General features: G+C 35.3%; 1 protein-coding gene and 1 pseudogene across 1 annotated transcript in view; one reads left to right on the top strand and one right to left on the bottom strand.

Annotated features, from left to right (window-relative positions):
• Positions 1 to 16,418, top strand: part of BRCA2 (BRCA2 DNA repair associated) — a 79,853-nt gene that overhangs the window by 41,575 nt on the left and 21,860 nt on the right. The window contains exons 11-15 of the mRNA XM_044666098.1: positions 4,952 to 5,047; positions 7,829 to 7,898; positions 9,492 to 9,931; positions 10,426 to 10,607; positions 14,984 to 15,171. Of these exons, the coding sequence (XP_044522033.1) occupies positions 4,952 to 5,047; positions 7,829 to 7,898; positions 9,492 to 9,931; positions 10,426 to 10,607; positions 14,984 to 15,171 (976 nt within the window). The remainder of the gene's footprint in view (positions 1 to 4,951; positions 5,048 to 7,828; positions 7,899 to 9,491; positions 9,932 to 10,425; positions 10,608 to 14,983; positions 15,172 to 16,418) is intronic.
• Positions 410 to 2,264, bottom strand: LOC123239089 (annotated as a pseudogene).

Raw genomic sequence — 16,418 nt, 5'->3', positions numbered from 1 at the left:
AGTTCCATTGTGTGAATAATAGATCACAATAAATGAGAACCTTTTTTTTTCCTTTTTTTTTAAACCCATGCTTTTCATCTTGGAGTAAATACTGTGTATTGGCTCCAAGGCAGAAGAGTGGTAAGGGTAGGCAATGGGGGTCAAGTGACTTGCCCAGGGTCACACAGCTGGGAAGTGTCTGAGGCCAGATTTGAACCTAGGACCTCCCGCTCTAGGCCTGACTCTCAATCCACTGAACTACCCAGCTGCCCCAAGTCCCTTTTTCTAAGAGCTTTTGCTGGCTCCTCTACAAATGTGATCTAGCCTGGATAAAAAAACAACAGGTCTTTTCTTCAGTGGTCCAAAATGCTAAGTATGGTTAAGTATTCTACATGATCTATCTTCACTATTTCCATTTTTAGGTAGGATGTTAGATTACTTTCTTTATTTCATCTCACAGGACAAGTACAAAAACTTCACCCATGTCCCTAAGAACAGTGGACCAGGCATCCGTGAAAAAAGCTTTGCCACCCTCATCTTTAGTAGTCATCCTCCAGCAGTTAATCGGCCCAGTGTACATGATATCAGCTCCTTTGTGCCCAGACTGCATTATTATTTGCCACCTTACTGTATCAAAGGGATAGGAAACTACACCTGCTACAGCAGTCACTGTTAGTGCAATCATCCAGCTTATCACAATATGAGTATTCTTAGGGTCTGGAAGCATACCTTTTGCTGTATCATAGGTTCCAAATTAGGCTGCTCTATAGATAATAATACCCTGCACTGAAACATTGAAACCTTGATATAAGCCCCAAATTCCATCAGACTTGGTGATTTTCACAAGGCAGTCTCCCAGGCCTTTGAATTCTCTCCCTGTGCCAGATTTCCCACCATCAACTGCCAAATGGATTCTTGCAAAATCCAAAGGGTAGACAAAGCAGAGAGAAGTGGCTCCTGCTGTACCACCAGAGGCAAGATTACCAGCAAAATACCTCCAAAATTGTGTGTGCTTGTCCACTCCTCTCCAAAACACCTGCTTATACTTATCCTTAAAGGTGAAGTTAAGGGCCTGGCTAGGGAAGTATCTGATGACATTTGCTAAGTTATCCCACCAGAAGGAAAGCATCACTGGGTCCTTTGTAATTCAGATTATACAATCCATAATGCCTTTGTACTGCTTATCTTCAGCATTTTGTTTACTTGAATGCTGCACCCACAATAGTCTCTTGACTCAAAGGGGCCACCTCTGTCTTGGAAATAGCAGCGGGATGCCACTGGCCAAGAAGTCCTTGGCAAAGGAGGGCTAGGTGGTGGAATTGTAAACAGAAAGCTGGTGTAAGAGGGCTGAAAGCTGGGGAATGCTTTGCTGTCTGAATAGACCCTTGCTATAGCTCAGACCAAAAGTCCTTCTTAAAATTTTATTTATTTATGAAAAGGAAAAGAGATTAGTATAACAATCCAGCAGACCGAGAACTCCTATTTGTTTCCCTCCTCCCTTTATAGAATTTACCTACTTTTGTTAAGGACACTACCTTCCTTCCAGTTTTCCACTTTCATAACCACAGCATTGTCCTCCACTTCTCTCAACCTCACCCAAGATACTAGTTTTTTACCAAGTCTTGCTGTTTGGACCTTCACAACATCTTTAGCATCTGACTCCTTTCTCTACTCACAGTCATCACCTTCGTTGAGGCTCTCCTCACCTCCCAGCTTGGAACATTACAGCGGCCTCCTGCATGGTCTCCCCTCCACAAGTCTCTTCCCTCTTCAGTGCAGCCTCCAGACAGCTGCCAGAGTGATTTTCTTTCATTTCTTTTTCCCACTTTTCTTGCCATTTTTCTTCTTTCTTACTTGGTTCTTGAACTCCTTTTTGAGTTCCTCCAGAGATTGTGATCAATTTCCTTTTTTTTTTTTTTCAAGTTTGGGTGTGTTTGCTTGTTTTTCCACTCTCTGCTGTTGTTTCTGTAGTTTGCCTTTTTTTTTTCCTCCACAGAAATTATCCAAAATCAAGAGCTTTTTTTACTGTTGCTTATTCCTTTTGCCACTAGTGACTGATTGGGGTACCTGCATGTTGGTGGTCATAGCTTTCTCAGCTTCTGTCTTGCAGGCCTTTGCCTTGGTGGTATCTTCCCTTCCCAGTCAGAAGAAGCCTGGGTTTGGGCAGGTAGATCCAGGATGTTCTTTGTGTAATGTGCATTAAAGCGTTCTGCCCTGAGGCGCCAGCTGCTGGGATTTCCAGATGCTCTGTGAGTTTTTCCCTGCTGCCTCTGCTGGCTGGCCATGTTTCTGCCCAAGCGCTGTGCTCTTCAGCCTCCAGTCTTGCTGCTGAGGCCTTGCACTGCCCTCTGGAGTAAGTCTGTAGCACCCCCCTACCCCCCTAACCCCTCCAGGTAGTGGGAGGGGAGGGGTGATCCGCTTGTGCTTTGATTAGTGCTGTTTCACCCTCTTCAATGCTGCATCCAGTGGGAGAGCCCCTTTACTCATCTGATTTTGATTTCTGTCCTTTTGAGAAGCTTTGTAATAACTGTTTGGAAGAATATTCAGAAGGCTTCTACTATGCAGCCATCTTGGATGCTCTGCCTTTTCCAGAGTGATTTTCCTTAAACACAGATCTGACTATGTTAATGTCGTACTTAGTCACCTCTAATGGCTTCCTGTTGCCTCTAGGATTAAACCAGAGCTTTTCTGTTTGCTTTTTAAAGCTCTTTGCAACTTAGCTTGGAGCTATTTTTCAAACCTCATTATATATTACCCCTTTGTACAAAGCATAGTCCAACTAAACTAGTCTTCCTTCCCTCCATTATGCATGGTAGGCACTCTATAGAACAGGGGTCAACAACCTTTTTGGCCGTGAGAGCCATAAACACCACATTTTTTTAAATGTAATTTCATGAGAGCCGTACAGTGCTCACAGTGCTGCTCCTGTAACTGCGCCTGAAAAAAATTGGACTTCATGGCTCCTGCAGAAAGAGCCATATGTTGCTGACCCCTGCTATAGACCATCTCCTTGCCTTTGGGCTGACTGCCCCATGCCTACGTGGTGGGGGGGGCTCTTTTCTCATCTTTATCTCATGGAATCCCTTACTTCCAGACCAAACTCAAGAATGCATTTTGAACCATTCCTCATACTCCTCCGTTTCTTGTACCCTCTCTTCCTAATTGCCTTGTGTTTACTTTTATATTCATTCTATTTCTGCCACAGAATATAAGAAGGGTGTTTTAATTTTTTGCCTTGGTATCTCCAATAACTAGCACAGTGCTTGGCACACAGTAGGTGATTATTAATGCTTGTTGGATGGTTAATTGAAACAAAATGTATGAAAAAAAAATCCTGTTATCTAGATTGTTTTATAGCCAAATGGAAAGTAGCGAAATTATTTGGTATATAGTCTGCCAGTGGACAGAATCCAGAACTGAACAGGAGGAAGAGTGAGCTAGATTGCATTTGGGAGGTTTTACAAGGTTTTTAATGATTTTCAAGCTACTCCCCAGGGCAAATGTCTCTTCACATGAAAATTTTCCTGCTAATGCTGTGAGCTTGTGAATCCTATAACACTATTTTCTGACTTTTCTTAAATTGTGAGTGAACTAAAGAATGTAATGGATTCAAAAGGCATGGTAGACTAGTAGACTGGCAAAGTTTTAAAATTTTATTGATTCTTATTTCTTATACCTCTTATTTGTATGTATGCCTACACATCCCACCACCACCCCAAACACACTTGCACAACAAAGAAAGTTAAATCAATTTGACACAAAAAAAACTCTCAACAGCATTTTGTTATACAACATTGTTTCCTAATCCGCTTAACTTTCTGGACATTAAATTAATTTGAATTCTATTTCCTTTTAATGTTTTATTTTACATTTTTGTTGTCCATCTGATTCTTTTTACTTGATTTAGCTTAAATTACTATACATTAGGCTGTTCATCCATTCCCCAGTTATGTACACACCACTTTTATTTCCAGTCTTAATCACATTTATGTTAAAGAAGCATAAGAAATATCAAGTAGATATATGAGCAGAAAAGGTGTGAGGTTGATCACACCCAAGGGGGATTAAAGGTTCCATCTGAATGTATGTATTGTCCACCGATGCCTATATAATATCAGACAGTATTGGTGGTTATTCTCAAATTACCTTGTATGTAATTACTTTGTATACATTTTTTATTTATTCACTTTATATTTATACAATATATTATACATACCGGTGTGCATGCACACATATGTACACACATGCACATGTGTTGTCTGCCCCCCTTACCTATTTTAATCCTTATACTTACTACTTAAAATTATTTAATAAACCCACATTTTTTTGTCTTAGAATTCCTATGTTGTATCAGTTCTAATGCAGAGAAGTAGAAAGGATTTAGGTTAAGTGACTTGCCAAGGGTCATACAGCTAGGAAGTATCTGTGGTGAGAATTTCCATCTACAGGTCTGGCTTTCTATCCCCTGGGCCACCTAGCTGTCCCCTTACTCTTCAGGATCAGGTTTCTTTCCTCTCCCACATCTAAGCTTCTTTATGCCTTAGCTTTAGTAAATTGCTAGAGATAAAAATGTTATCCTATGGCCCACTTTCTGATGATTGGTAAACATTTGCAAACTTAGCTGGGGGTGGTCCTCAGACATAATTCTATATTCAGTCTTTCTATTGGGACATAGGACATGCCTGAACTTGCTCTGTACTTAGATTTTTGAGATAAAAAGATGACTTCTACTCCAGGAAAGGGCATCCAAGTAGATTTGTTTAGTAGAGATTTTTTGTGTGTATAGTCAGAATATAGCATTGGAAAATGATTTATGGAGGGCTTTGTGGGATTTTAGTTTATAATGCTTACAATCTTTTTAGACTAGAATAAGATTCAAAGGTCTTTAGTTTTAAAGAAAGATTGTTTGTAATTTCAAGATAAAGCTGTTAATAAGCAGTATTTTTTGTTTTTAACATTTATTTCATTCTAGGAGAACCCCCCATTAAAAGAAAATTATTATATGAATTTGACAGAGCAGTGGAAAATCAAGGAAAATCCTTAAAACCTTCAAAAAGCAGTCCAGATGGTAAAGGCCTTATTTGTTTGTTTTTTTTTTTTTCTTGCTATGTAGGTATTATATGGCTTCTTAAAGTTTGCTGTGTACATTTTTTTGAAGAAGATTCTGTAGAATGCTATAGTTATACAACATTCCCTGTTCTTTTTGTTGTTTGAAATGTTTATACTTTCTTACTAGCACAGTGTTTGGTATGTATTGGTGCAACAGATATAAATAAAATGAGATGACTTGAGGCTTTTCCCTAAGGTATGTCATGTGCAAGGGAAGGAGAACTCTTTTCATCCTGGCCTCATACACAGGCTTCTCTTATTTCCAGACCATCTGCCTCCCCAACTCAAACCCCAACTCCCCAAATTGTAATGAGATTACCTCTAGTCTTTGCATGAGAGTCCTGTTATCATTTTCCTTCTGCTGCCTGTTGCACTATGTCCATGTTCCTGTAATATATTTAAATTGAGAAAAACAACTGACCCCACATTTTTCCGTTTATTACTTTCCTTCCCATCTCTTTTTCCTCTTAGGAGTTTGGTATATCTAGGCATTGTTGAATATACCACAAATGCAAAAGCCAAACTGTGACAAAAGGCCTTTTCTCTTCCACTCCTGCCAGATGATAGACTCTTCTGCAGTGGTCTTGGGGTGTACTGAGGTCTTGGACTTTTCTTCCCCCTCTATCCTACCCAGGTTCCAGAATAGCTAATTATCATTCTGATAGTTAACTACTTGTGTTGTGAGGAAGATTATGTAGTATTAGTTGCATATAGTTTATATGGACCTAGCAGGAAAGGCTGGAGCTGGAGCATTCCAAGATGGAATGAAGGAGCAGGAAGTTGCTTGTGCCCTGAGAGAGACTCCATTTGTGGTTGGCACAAACTGTTGCTAGCCCTGGGAGATCTCAGACCTGCATCCTGATTTCCTTGGGATCCTGTGTGGTGGTGGTTTCTAACAAGTGGACAAGACCTACAGAGCAGCACCAAGTGGAGGAGAAGTTTTGAGATCTGGTGGACAACATCTCAAGCACACTCTCTCTACTTGGATACCTTGGATCACCTTGGCTTTTGGCATCCTGTGATCATCTGTGGATTACCATGAGAACCCCAAAGCCACCCTCAGATCCATTAGCTGTGCTGGTCAAACCTGGCTGGAACCAGGTTTGAAGCAGCCTCCCAGAGACTCTATTACTGCTCCTTTATGCCCAGCCTGGCCTAGATCAATTAGTATTAGAGAAGTTAAGTCCTCCCCTTGCCCTGTGGTTTTGCCCATTAGGTTTTAGTGTAGAATTCCTTATCCCACCTTTATTTTAGTTGAACATAATTAAAACTGTTTAAACCTTTACCTTGCCTGCTAGTTCCATAGACTCTGGCCTAGGGAGAGCTGGGCCAACTGCCATTCTGACAGTTAACAGTAAATACCAGCTTAGCAATGAACTCTGGTCTCCCCATCCTGGTCCTGTCTCTCCTTCAACCCAGTGTGTGTACCCACAACCATTTAGATTATGTTTAACATCTCTGGTGTCCATCTCTAGGTATGGCCATGAAGTGATAAGATTGTTGAAAAATTACCTGAAATTATGCATCCAGATAATTATCTTTCAAAGCAATTGTTTAGAAAAGCTATGTACTTATCCCAATTTTGTTGTTACTTTAAAAGGTTTTTAATCCACACAACAAATCCTATTTTCTCATTTTATAGGTAATTTTATTAAAATAGGTAGATTTTTTTTTAAAAGTAATGCGATTTAGAGCTCTATAGATAAGGAAAACTGAAGCCTAATGAGATTGTGAGTTGCCTAAAGTCTTATAGATAATAAATGGCAAAGTCAGTTTAATTAAAACCCTTATTCATTAGGCTTGGTTCCTATTGACAGCTTTCAAAAATCCAACCCATTCTTAAAGGCTGAAAATTTACCACCACTTAGGTTATATAAAAGAAGGCAGTGGAGGCTTTGAAAGCTGCACTAGTACAATACTTTCAAGAATGTTTTTAAACAGTATCATCTAGTTGAAATTAGTGTGTCAGTTCTTAAGATGGATTTCGTGGGATGGGCTCATTCATATAGATATTTAACTTATGGTATTTTTGTTAAGAACCTATCTCATTTTCTTAAGATCATACATACCTCATATGTTAATTTTTTATTATAAAGATATAATTCAAATAGGAATATATAACTTCAAAACAATTATAAACCTGAAATTTTTATCCAGTCTCTAAAAGCTATGATCTTCATGTGATTGACTAATTGACTAAACCAGTGATGGGCAAACTTTAAAGAGGGGCCCAAAGGAAAGGAAATGCTCATCTGTCAGTCTGTTTCTAAAGCAAGTCTTTCGAAGTTTCATTGTATTGTGTCCTACTCATTGTATTCGTCAGATTAGGAGTAATGTCACAGGGCTGGATAGAACATTTCAGGGGCCCGCGTCTGGCCTGCCAGTTTAGTTTGCCCATCACTGGACTAAACCATTTGAAATTTAGATTGTTATTACGGATAAAAGATAATATAAGTACATTAAATATTGATACTACTTGGCATTACGTTAGCTATGCTAGGCAATTCAAACAAATTTGTGAAGCCAAAATTTTTTTAGAGATTGTGAGTCAACATATTCGTCATACTATTGGTAGGAGCCCTAGCATAAGTGTTGTGAAGATTCAAAAAGCTAGGATTGTGTCAGTTCCTTTTGAATGTTTGTAGTAAAAGTGAATGAATAAGTTGGTAATAATAAAATAATAAATAAAATAATAAAACCCATTTGATTTTCATTAATATGCTTTAATATTTCCTTTCAGGCACAATGAAAGATAGGCAAAAGTTTATGCACCATATTTCCTTAAAGCCAGTTACTTGTGATCCTTTTAGGTAAGAAGTTGCTTTTTTCTTTATTTAAAAAGAATTAGGTAAATTTTACAAAATTTTTTAATTTTCATTTGATTTTCAGATCTGTATTTTCTTTCCCCTTCTACTTTCTCCTTCCTCCTCCATTTCCCTTTGAGAAAGCGGGAAAAACAACAAACATGCATAGTCAAGCAAAACTAGTTCATTTTTTGGTCATATTCCCTACTCTTCCCATTGTCTCTATCAATATCTCCTTTTTCTTTAAAAAAGAAAAGAATATAATATACTTCCTTTCTTGCTCCTGCCCTCATTTGCAAGGGGATGGAATATAATATTTTTTTTGGAAATAATATATTCCTGTTATTAAAATTATTGGCAACAGAATACTAAGGCAGCTAGGTGGCACAGTGGATAGAGTACTAGTCTTGGAGTCTGAAAAACTTGAGCCCAAATTTGGCCTCAAATGCCTGATATATGACCTTAGGAAAAATCACTTATATTCTGTTTACCTCAGTTTCTTTATCTGTGAAATGGAGATAATAATAGCACCCACGTTTACAGAGAGGTTGTGAAAATCAAATAAGATCACATTATTGTGTCCTGGAAGCTTAGGACCATATAAAAGCTAGCATTTACTATTATTATAACAAGGAGGCCAGGGGTTCTATAGTCAAAAAATTAGTATTGGGATTCAATGTGGAAATAGTTTTAGAATAAACCTAAAAGAATTGTTCAATCCACAAATCATGATATATTTGCAGAGAATGTGTGAAAAGACTATGAATATGATTACAAGGGCATCTGGGTGGCTCAATGGATAGTGTACTAAGCCTAAAGTCAGGAAGACTCATCTTCCTGAGTTCAAATTTGGCCTCAGATACTTACTAGCTATGCCACCTTGGGCAAGTCACTTAACCTGGTTTGCCTCAGTTTCTTCATCTATAAAATGAGCTGTAGAAGGAAATGGTAAACCTCTCCAATATTGTTGTGGAAAAAAACCCCAAATAGATATGAAATGACTGGAAAATGACTCAGCATAAATTTCAGAGTTGTTAGGGACCAATCCTTTCCCCATTTAACAGATTAAAATACTAAGATTTATAGGGGTTGTGATGTGTCCAAAGCTAACTGAATCATTGAATAGATTTGGGTGCTGCTTTATTCCTTATATGAGTATTCCTTTGTATGAGTAATCTATGAAAAACCCAGAAAATTTTATTTTCACTTATTTTTGTCATGATGTTGTGAATTTTAAAAGGGAGAAGAATACATAGTTATCTATAAAAGAATACTGGATGTTAAAATGTCATACAAATTGGATGGCTTTTAGAGTAAACTTCATTTAATTGCATATTAAATTAAATTTCAATTGTATTCAATAAATATTTATTAAATGTCTCTTACAGTTAACATATTATGTTAAGAGGTGGGAACATAAAGAGGAAAAATAGTGTGTTCCCTGACTTCCTATAGTTTATCACCTTATTGAAGAAGTCTGCCTCCTTTCAAGCAACCATTGACTCAAAAATTGTTGCAGAGAATTCCTACCCTGTAAAAAATCAAAAGGTAGCAATAAAACTATACAAAGTAATAAACAAATATCTTCCTTCTATGTAGCACAACTAAGGAATGGCGACAAATGCGATATCCCAGTTTTACTGCACCTGATCAAGAACTTACATCTAAATATTCCTTCTTAAAACACCAGACTTTGGAAAACTCAAGTCATAAGTTACTGCTACGAAGTCCATCATATAAAGTTTCTTCTACAGATAATGGAAAGATGAAATCCATAAGTATCAGAGGCAAGCCTGCCAAAGTCTTTGTTCCACCTTTCAAAACAAATTCAAACTCTTCCATAGCCACAGAAGAACAATACGTCAGAAAGAGATTTAAGGTGAAGGTAAAGGAGAACACACCAGAAAATGAGAAGCAAAACTATAGAGATGCACATAATTCTGGAGATAGTGAAAATAATGAAAATTATCTTTCTGAGAAAAATAACTTCAATCAAGCAACAACTCATATTTTTAAAGAATATGGAAACTCACACCTAGGTATTGTGTGGTATATACGTTTGTGTGTGTTTGCCTTTTAATTAGGTATTCTTTTAAATATCTTATTTTTTTCCTTTTCAAACAGTGGTTAATGGTGTTTTATGCTTTCCCAGCTGATTAAATGTTAATATGATTATGAAGTTGGTTTCACTAATTTTAAAAGTGTATTTTTTATTTCACCTGTTGAAACATCAACAGTAAATCCTCAAATATATTATTCACCAGTCTGCTAATTTTCTTTCCAAGCTGATATATAAACAAAAACCTTTTTTTTTTCTTTTTGGGAATTACTTATTTGAGCTTTTCTCATCCAATCCAAAAGTTAAAGATTTTGAATGTTCAGGTTCAAGTTTAATAAAAAGTCTTCTTATTGTTTAAGAAGATATTAAAATGTAACAATTCTATGTATTATAGTATACATGAAAACTTCAAATTGGTTTATAATTGGAAAACCATTTTACATTATTTTTTTCCTGATGTTTTTCTTTTAATAGAAATGATTGAAAATTTTCAACATGCCAGAGAGATGCAAGATATGAGAATTAAAAAGAAACAGACACAACAGATTCATCCCCAAGCGGGTAGTTTGTATCTTAGAAAAACATCTACTCTTCCTAGAATCTCTCTCAGAGTAGCAGTGGAAGGCAAAGTTCCCTCAACTTATTCCAGTAAACAGGTATATTTTTGTCTACATTACTAGTAGTTTCGCATGATTCTCAACAAATTATTTTAAAAGATACTGATAAGTGAATACTGTCATTAAAGATAAATTTGGAAAGCACCTAGACATCTGAACTGTGTTATAATTATAACCAAAGTAGTGAAAAAGCACAATTAAGTTGGAAGTCTAAGGTTCTGTTTCTAATTCCTTTATTACCTAATGTGATAATTCACTCTTACTTCTAAAGACCAGTTTTGAATCTGTACAATAGGAATATTACCTCAAATCAAAATTTGCAAGTAGTTGAGAATAAGGAGAGATGTGAACTATATGGTCATACAGTTAGATGGATTTAGAACTGCTTAGATGGCAAGAGTACTACAAAAAAGAGCAAGGAAGATGGTCTGTAACAAATTATTATTATTTTAATTGTATTTTTTTCCCATTTGCACATAGAAACAACTTTTAACATTAGTTTTCTTGACATTTTGCAATCCAAATTCTCTCCCCTCTTCTCCCCCCTCCTGGAGGTAGTAAACAATATGATATAAATTATACATGTGCTTTCATGTAATTCATATTTCCATATTCGTCATATTATGAAAGAATCTGCATTAAAGAAAAAACTCATGAAGGAAATAAAGTGAAAAATGGACTATTTTCTCTTTGCCTTCAGACTCCATCAGTTCCTTCTGTGGCAGTAGATAGCCTTTTGATAGCCTTTTTCATCATAGGTCTCTTGCATTCTTGCATTGTTGATAGTAGTTAAGTCACTCACAGTTGATCTTTATACACTATTGATGTTACTTTGTACGACATTGTCCTGTTTTTGCTCATTTCACTTTGCATCACTTCATATAAGTCTCTCCAGTCTTTTTTTTCTGAAATTATCATCATGAGTCCCTTCAATTTGTCTTAGAACCTTATGTTGCTGATAATAATTAAGTCCTGCACAGTTGATCATCATCTTTATTTTATTTTATTTTATTTTTTTAAAACCCTTATCTTCCATCTTAGAGTCAATACTGTGTATTGGCTCCAAGGCAGAAGAGTAGTAAGGGTAGGCAATGGGAGTCAAGTGACTTGCCCAGGGTCACACAGCTGGGAAGTGTCTGAGGTCAAATTTGGACCTAGGATCTTCCGTCCCTAGGCCTGGCTCTCAATCCACTGAGCCACCCAGCTGCCTCCTGATATCATCCTTATTGCTGTTACTGTGTACATTGTTTTGGTTTTGCTCACTTCACACTGTATCACTTCATAAAAAAGTGTTTCCAAGTTTTTTATGTGATCATTTTATTTGTCATTTCTTATAGCACAATAGTGTTCCACTGTAATTATATGCCACAGCCTGTTAAGCCATTCCTCAATTGACAGACATTCCTTCAGTTTCCAATTCTTTGCCACCAAAAAAAAAGAACTATAAATATTTTTGTTCAAGTGGATCCTTTTCCCCTTTCTTTGATCTCTTTGGGATACAGACCTAGTAATAGTATTATTGGGTTGAAAGGTATGTACAGTTTTATGGCCTCTTGGCCATGGTTTCTAAATTGCTTTCTGGAACTAGACATATTAGTTCACAAATCAACCAACAGAATGTTAGTGCCCTGGTTTTCCCAGGCCCCTCCAACATTTATCATTTTCTTTTTTCGTCAGATCATCCAATCTGATAAATAAGGCATTACTTCAAAGTTGTTTAAATTTGCTTATCTAAGCACTTGTGATTCTGAGCATTTTTTTCAGATGACTATACATAATTTTAATTTCTCCATCTGAGAACTGCCTATATCCTTTGATTGTTTATTAGTTGAGGAATGATCTGTATTATAAATTTTGATTCTCTTCTCTGTATTTGAGAAATGAGGCTTTTGATAAATGCTATTAACATTTTTTCTTTTCCTGGTTTGTAGTTTCCCTTCTTGGTTGTATTGCTTTTGTTCTTGCAAAAACTTTTAAATTTAATGTAATCAAAATTATCCATTTTATACCTTGTGATATTCTCTGTGACCCTTATCCATAAGACCGACAGGTAGATTATTCTGCCTTCCCCTAATTTGTTTATGGTATTACCCTTGATTTCTAAATTATATATCTATTTTGATCTTATTTCTTAACCAATACCAGATTGTTTCGATGATTACTGCTTTATAATACAGTTTGATAACTGATACTGCTAGGCCAACTCTTTCAAATTTTTTCATTAATTCCCTTGATATTCTTAGCCTTTTTATTCTTCTAGATGAATTTTATTTCTTTTTCTAACTATATGAAAAAAATTTTTGGTAGTTTGATATGGCACTAAATAGGTAAATTAATTTAGGTAGAATTCTATTTTGTATTACATTTCCTCAGCCTACCCATGAGCAGTTAATGTTTTTTCATTTGTTTAGATATGATTTTATTTTTGTGAAGTGTTTCATGATTGTATTCAAATAGTTTCTGGGTTTGTTTTGGCAGATAGATCCTTCAGGTGTAGGTATCTGCAGTAATTTTAAATGAGATTTCCCTTTCTTTCCTGCTATTGGACTTTGTGGTAGTATTTTTAAAATGCTGGTGATTTATGTGGGTTTATTTTATATCTTGCAACATTGCTAAAGTTATTCTTTGTTTTTATTAGTTTTTCCATTGGTTCTCTAAAATTTTCTAAGTTATTCCATCATATCATCTGAAAAGAGTAACAACTTTTCCTCATTGCCTATTCTAATTCCTTCAATTACTTTTTCTTCTCTTATTGCTGTACTAGTTTTTCTAGAACAGAATTGAATAGTAGCGGTAATAATGGGCATCTCTGCTTTCCCTTCGCCTCATTTTATCAAGAAGACTTCTTAGCTTGTACCCACTAAAGATAATTCTTACTGAAGGTTTTAGATAGATGCTATCATTTTAAGGAAAGCTCTCTTAATTCCAGTGTTGTCTTGTGCTTTTAATAGGAATAGTTATTGTATTTTGTCAGAAGCTTTTTCTGCATCTATTGAGATGATCAAATGGTTTCTGTTGGTTTTGTTATTCATATGATCAGTTAAGCTAATCATTTTCCTAATATTGAGCCATCTCTGCCTACTAGTATAAAACCTAATAGGTTGTGGTATATGATTCTTGTGATATATTGCTGTTATCTCCTTGATAGCATTTTATTTAAAATTTTTGCATCAGTATGCATTAAGGAGATATAATTTTCTTTCTCTCTTTTTGCTCTTCTTGGTTTGGGTATTAGTACCATATTAGTGCCATAAGAGAAATTTGGTAGGATTCATTCTTCACCAGTTTTTTCCAAATAGTTTATTTGGTATTGGAATTAATTGTTCTTTAAGTGCTTAATAGAATTCACTTATGAATCTCTCTGGCCCTGGGAATGTTTTCTTAGAGAATTTGTTGATGGCTTATTCAAGGGGTTAAGTATTCTGTTTCCTCTTCTGTCAGTCTGGGTAAGTTATGCTTCTTAAAAATATTTATCTATTTTACTTTAGCTGTCAGATTTGTTGGCATGTAAGTAGGCAAAATAATTCTTAATAATTGCTCTGATTTCCTTTTCATTGGTTGTTAATTCATCCCTTTTTAAAATCAAATTCACCAGTGGTTTGTCTAATTTATTGTTTTTTGCTTATTCAGAAAATCAACTCCTTATTCATGCGTTCAATGGTTTTCTTACTTTCAATTTTTACTAATCACTCCTTTGATTTTCAGGATTTACAATTTAGTGTTTGGGTCCTGTCACTGACTTAGATTAAAACACAGCATGTTCATCAAATTTGCATATAACTTTGAACTGAATGGGATAGCGAACTCATTGGAAGATGGACTCAGGATTCAAAATTATCTTGAAGTTAGAGCACTGAGTTGAATCTAATAAGATGAAATTTAGTAAGGATAAATAAAAAGTCTTTATGGTGAAAAAAAATCTATTGAAAAAAAATTAGGCTATTCTCTGGACAGTGCTTTTTAGTGAAGCATATCATGTTTGCGTTTCAGCTCTTCCAATAAAGCCAAACCACTGAGTTTGGGCCTCCTGACCTGTTTCTGCTTTTTAACAGCTTACTTCCTTTCTCCATTTCTAAAATCACAGATTCTCAAAACAGCTTTATTTTTAGTTTTTTGTTTGTTTTGTCTTTTTTAAGCTGTAATTCCCATGGAAACTAAAGCAATTACACCAACAGTGAGGACAATTGGGCCACAATTTTTGCAAGTGTGGATTATTTGTGGGTCAGAATCTTCCTGTAATGCTTCTGTGATGATAATATATACCTCTTCTTTCTAATGAGTAAAGGTTTTACACTTAATATTTTAAAATTCATTGTAAATTTAGTTTCTATTTGCTGCAGTTTTTATAGTTTTATAATCTGGTTTAGTCTTTCATCATCTAATCTTATTCACTAACTACCCTTTTTTCTTAACAGTTGTATATGTATGGGATTTCTAAACAGTGCCTGAGAATTAACAGCAAAAATTCAGAGTCTTTCAAATTTCACATTGAAGATTACTTTAGTAAGGAGCATTTATTAGATGGAAATGGAATACAACTGGCTGATGGTGGGTGGCTCATACCTACTGATGAAGGAAAGCTTGGAAAAGAAGAATTTTACAGGTATCTCATTTTTATAGAGGATTTTGTATTAATTATGAGAAAGACATTGTGATGCCTTAGAATGTTAAATTTAGAGTCAGAAGACTAGGGTTTGAATTCCACTTCTGTTACTTAGAACAACAGTTGCTGTTTTGGTAGATCTTTAAAGTTTCAAAGTGCTTTACTTATATTATTACATTTGAATCTGATAACCCTCTAAGGTAAACACTAGATATATTGTTAATCCCATTTCATACTGAGTCACAGAGACATGACGTCACTTAGAAAATCACGTACAAAATTAAGGTTAGGAAGAATGACCTAATTTATGCTATCACAATTTTATTTCTGTATCTTTTTTAATAAGTACTTATAAAATTGAAATAAAATTATTTTTTCTATTACATTATTCCTACCTGTTTACATTTACTCTTATAAGCTTAACTATGAATGTGAATGTTACAAAATTTGAAATTGATTATTTTTAATGGATAAGAAATGACTTCTTCATTTAGGAATCATTTCTGAATTAGCTATTTTTAACTAAAAGCTAGGAAAAATTTAAGAAAAAGCCTGCATTTAAAATAAGTCAACATTTAAACAAGTTATTGATGCTGAAAAAATGAGAAATGGAGAGAGGAAAATTTATCATAGTGACTAAAATTTTTAAATAGAAATTAACTGGCATCAGTTGCCATAAAGAAAAAATTAAAAGAACCCCCTAAAAAACTTCCTTAATGGACATTTGACAAAGCTGCCAAACAAAGATGGCAGCGAAAAACAACACCATTTTAGAATATAAATTCATTTGTAATATATTACAGAGGAGAGTGGTAGAAGATTAATAACATTATTACCTCACATAGCAAGCAGTGGTGGAAAAAGAATAGCATGTTGACAATAAAGCATGTTGACAAAAACTAGAAGTAGTCATCCTAAAAGACATTTAAGGATGAAACTAGGAGGACAACAGATAGAACATGGAAAAGATCTGCAACAATTTTAGAAATAAATTTTTTACAAACTTGACAGTGTAGAAACTGTATTTTGAGTCACTTCATTCTGGAAGTGCTTCCAAAGGAAGTAGAAAAGGTACTAAGAAAATCATTAGCCAGGAAGCTGAGCTAGATCATCAAATACAGAGAAGGAAGCCTGTTCTGTAGGTGTTTGAGAGTGCTGAGGGACTGATTCTCAAGATATCTGAAGGAAGAGAGAATACTAAAGGCATAAAAAAATTTAAAACTCCTGCCCCATTTACCTGTTTTCCT

This window comes from Gracilinanus agilis, chromosome 3 (assembly GCF_016433145.1).
Source record: "Gracilinanus agilis isolate LMUSP501 chromosome 3, AgileGrace, whole genome shotgun sequence".
NCBI lineage: Eukaryota > Metazoa > Chordata > Mammalia > Didelphimorphia > Didelphidae > Gracilinanus > Gracilinanus agilis.
Note: the sequence above shows the minus strand (reverse complement) of the source record. Positions and strands in the feature narration are given on the sequence as shown.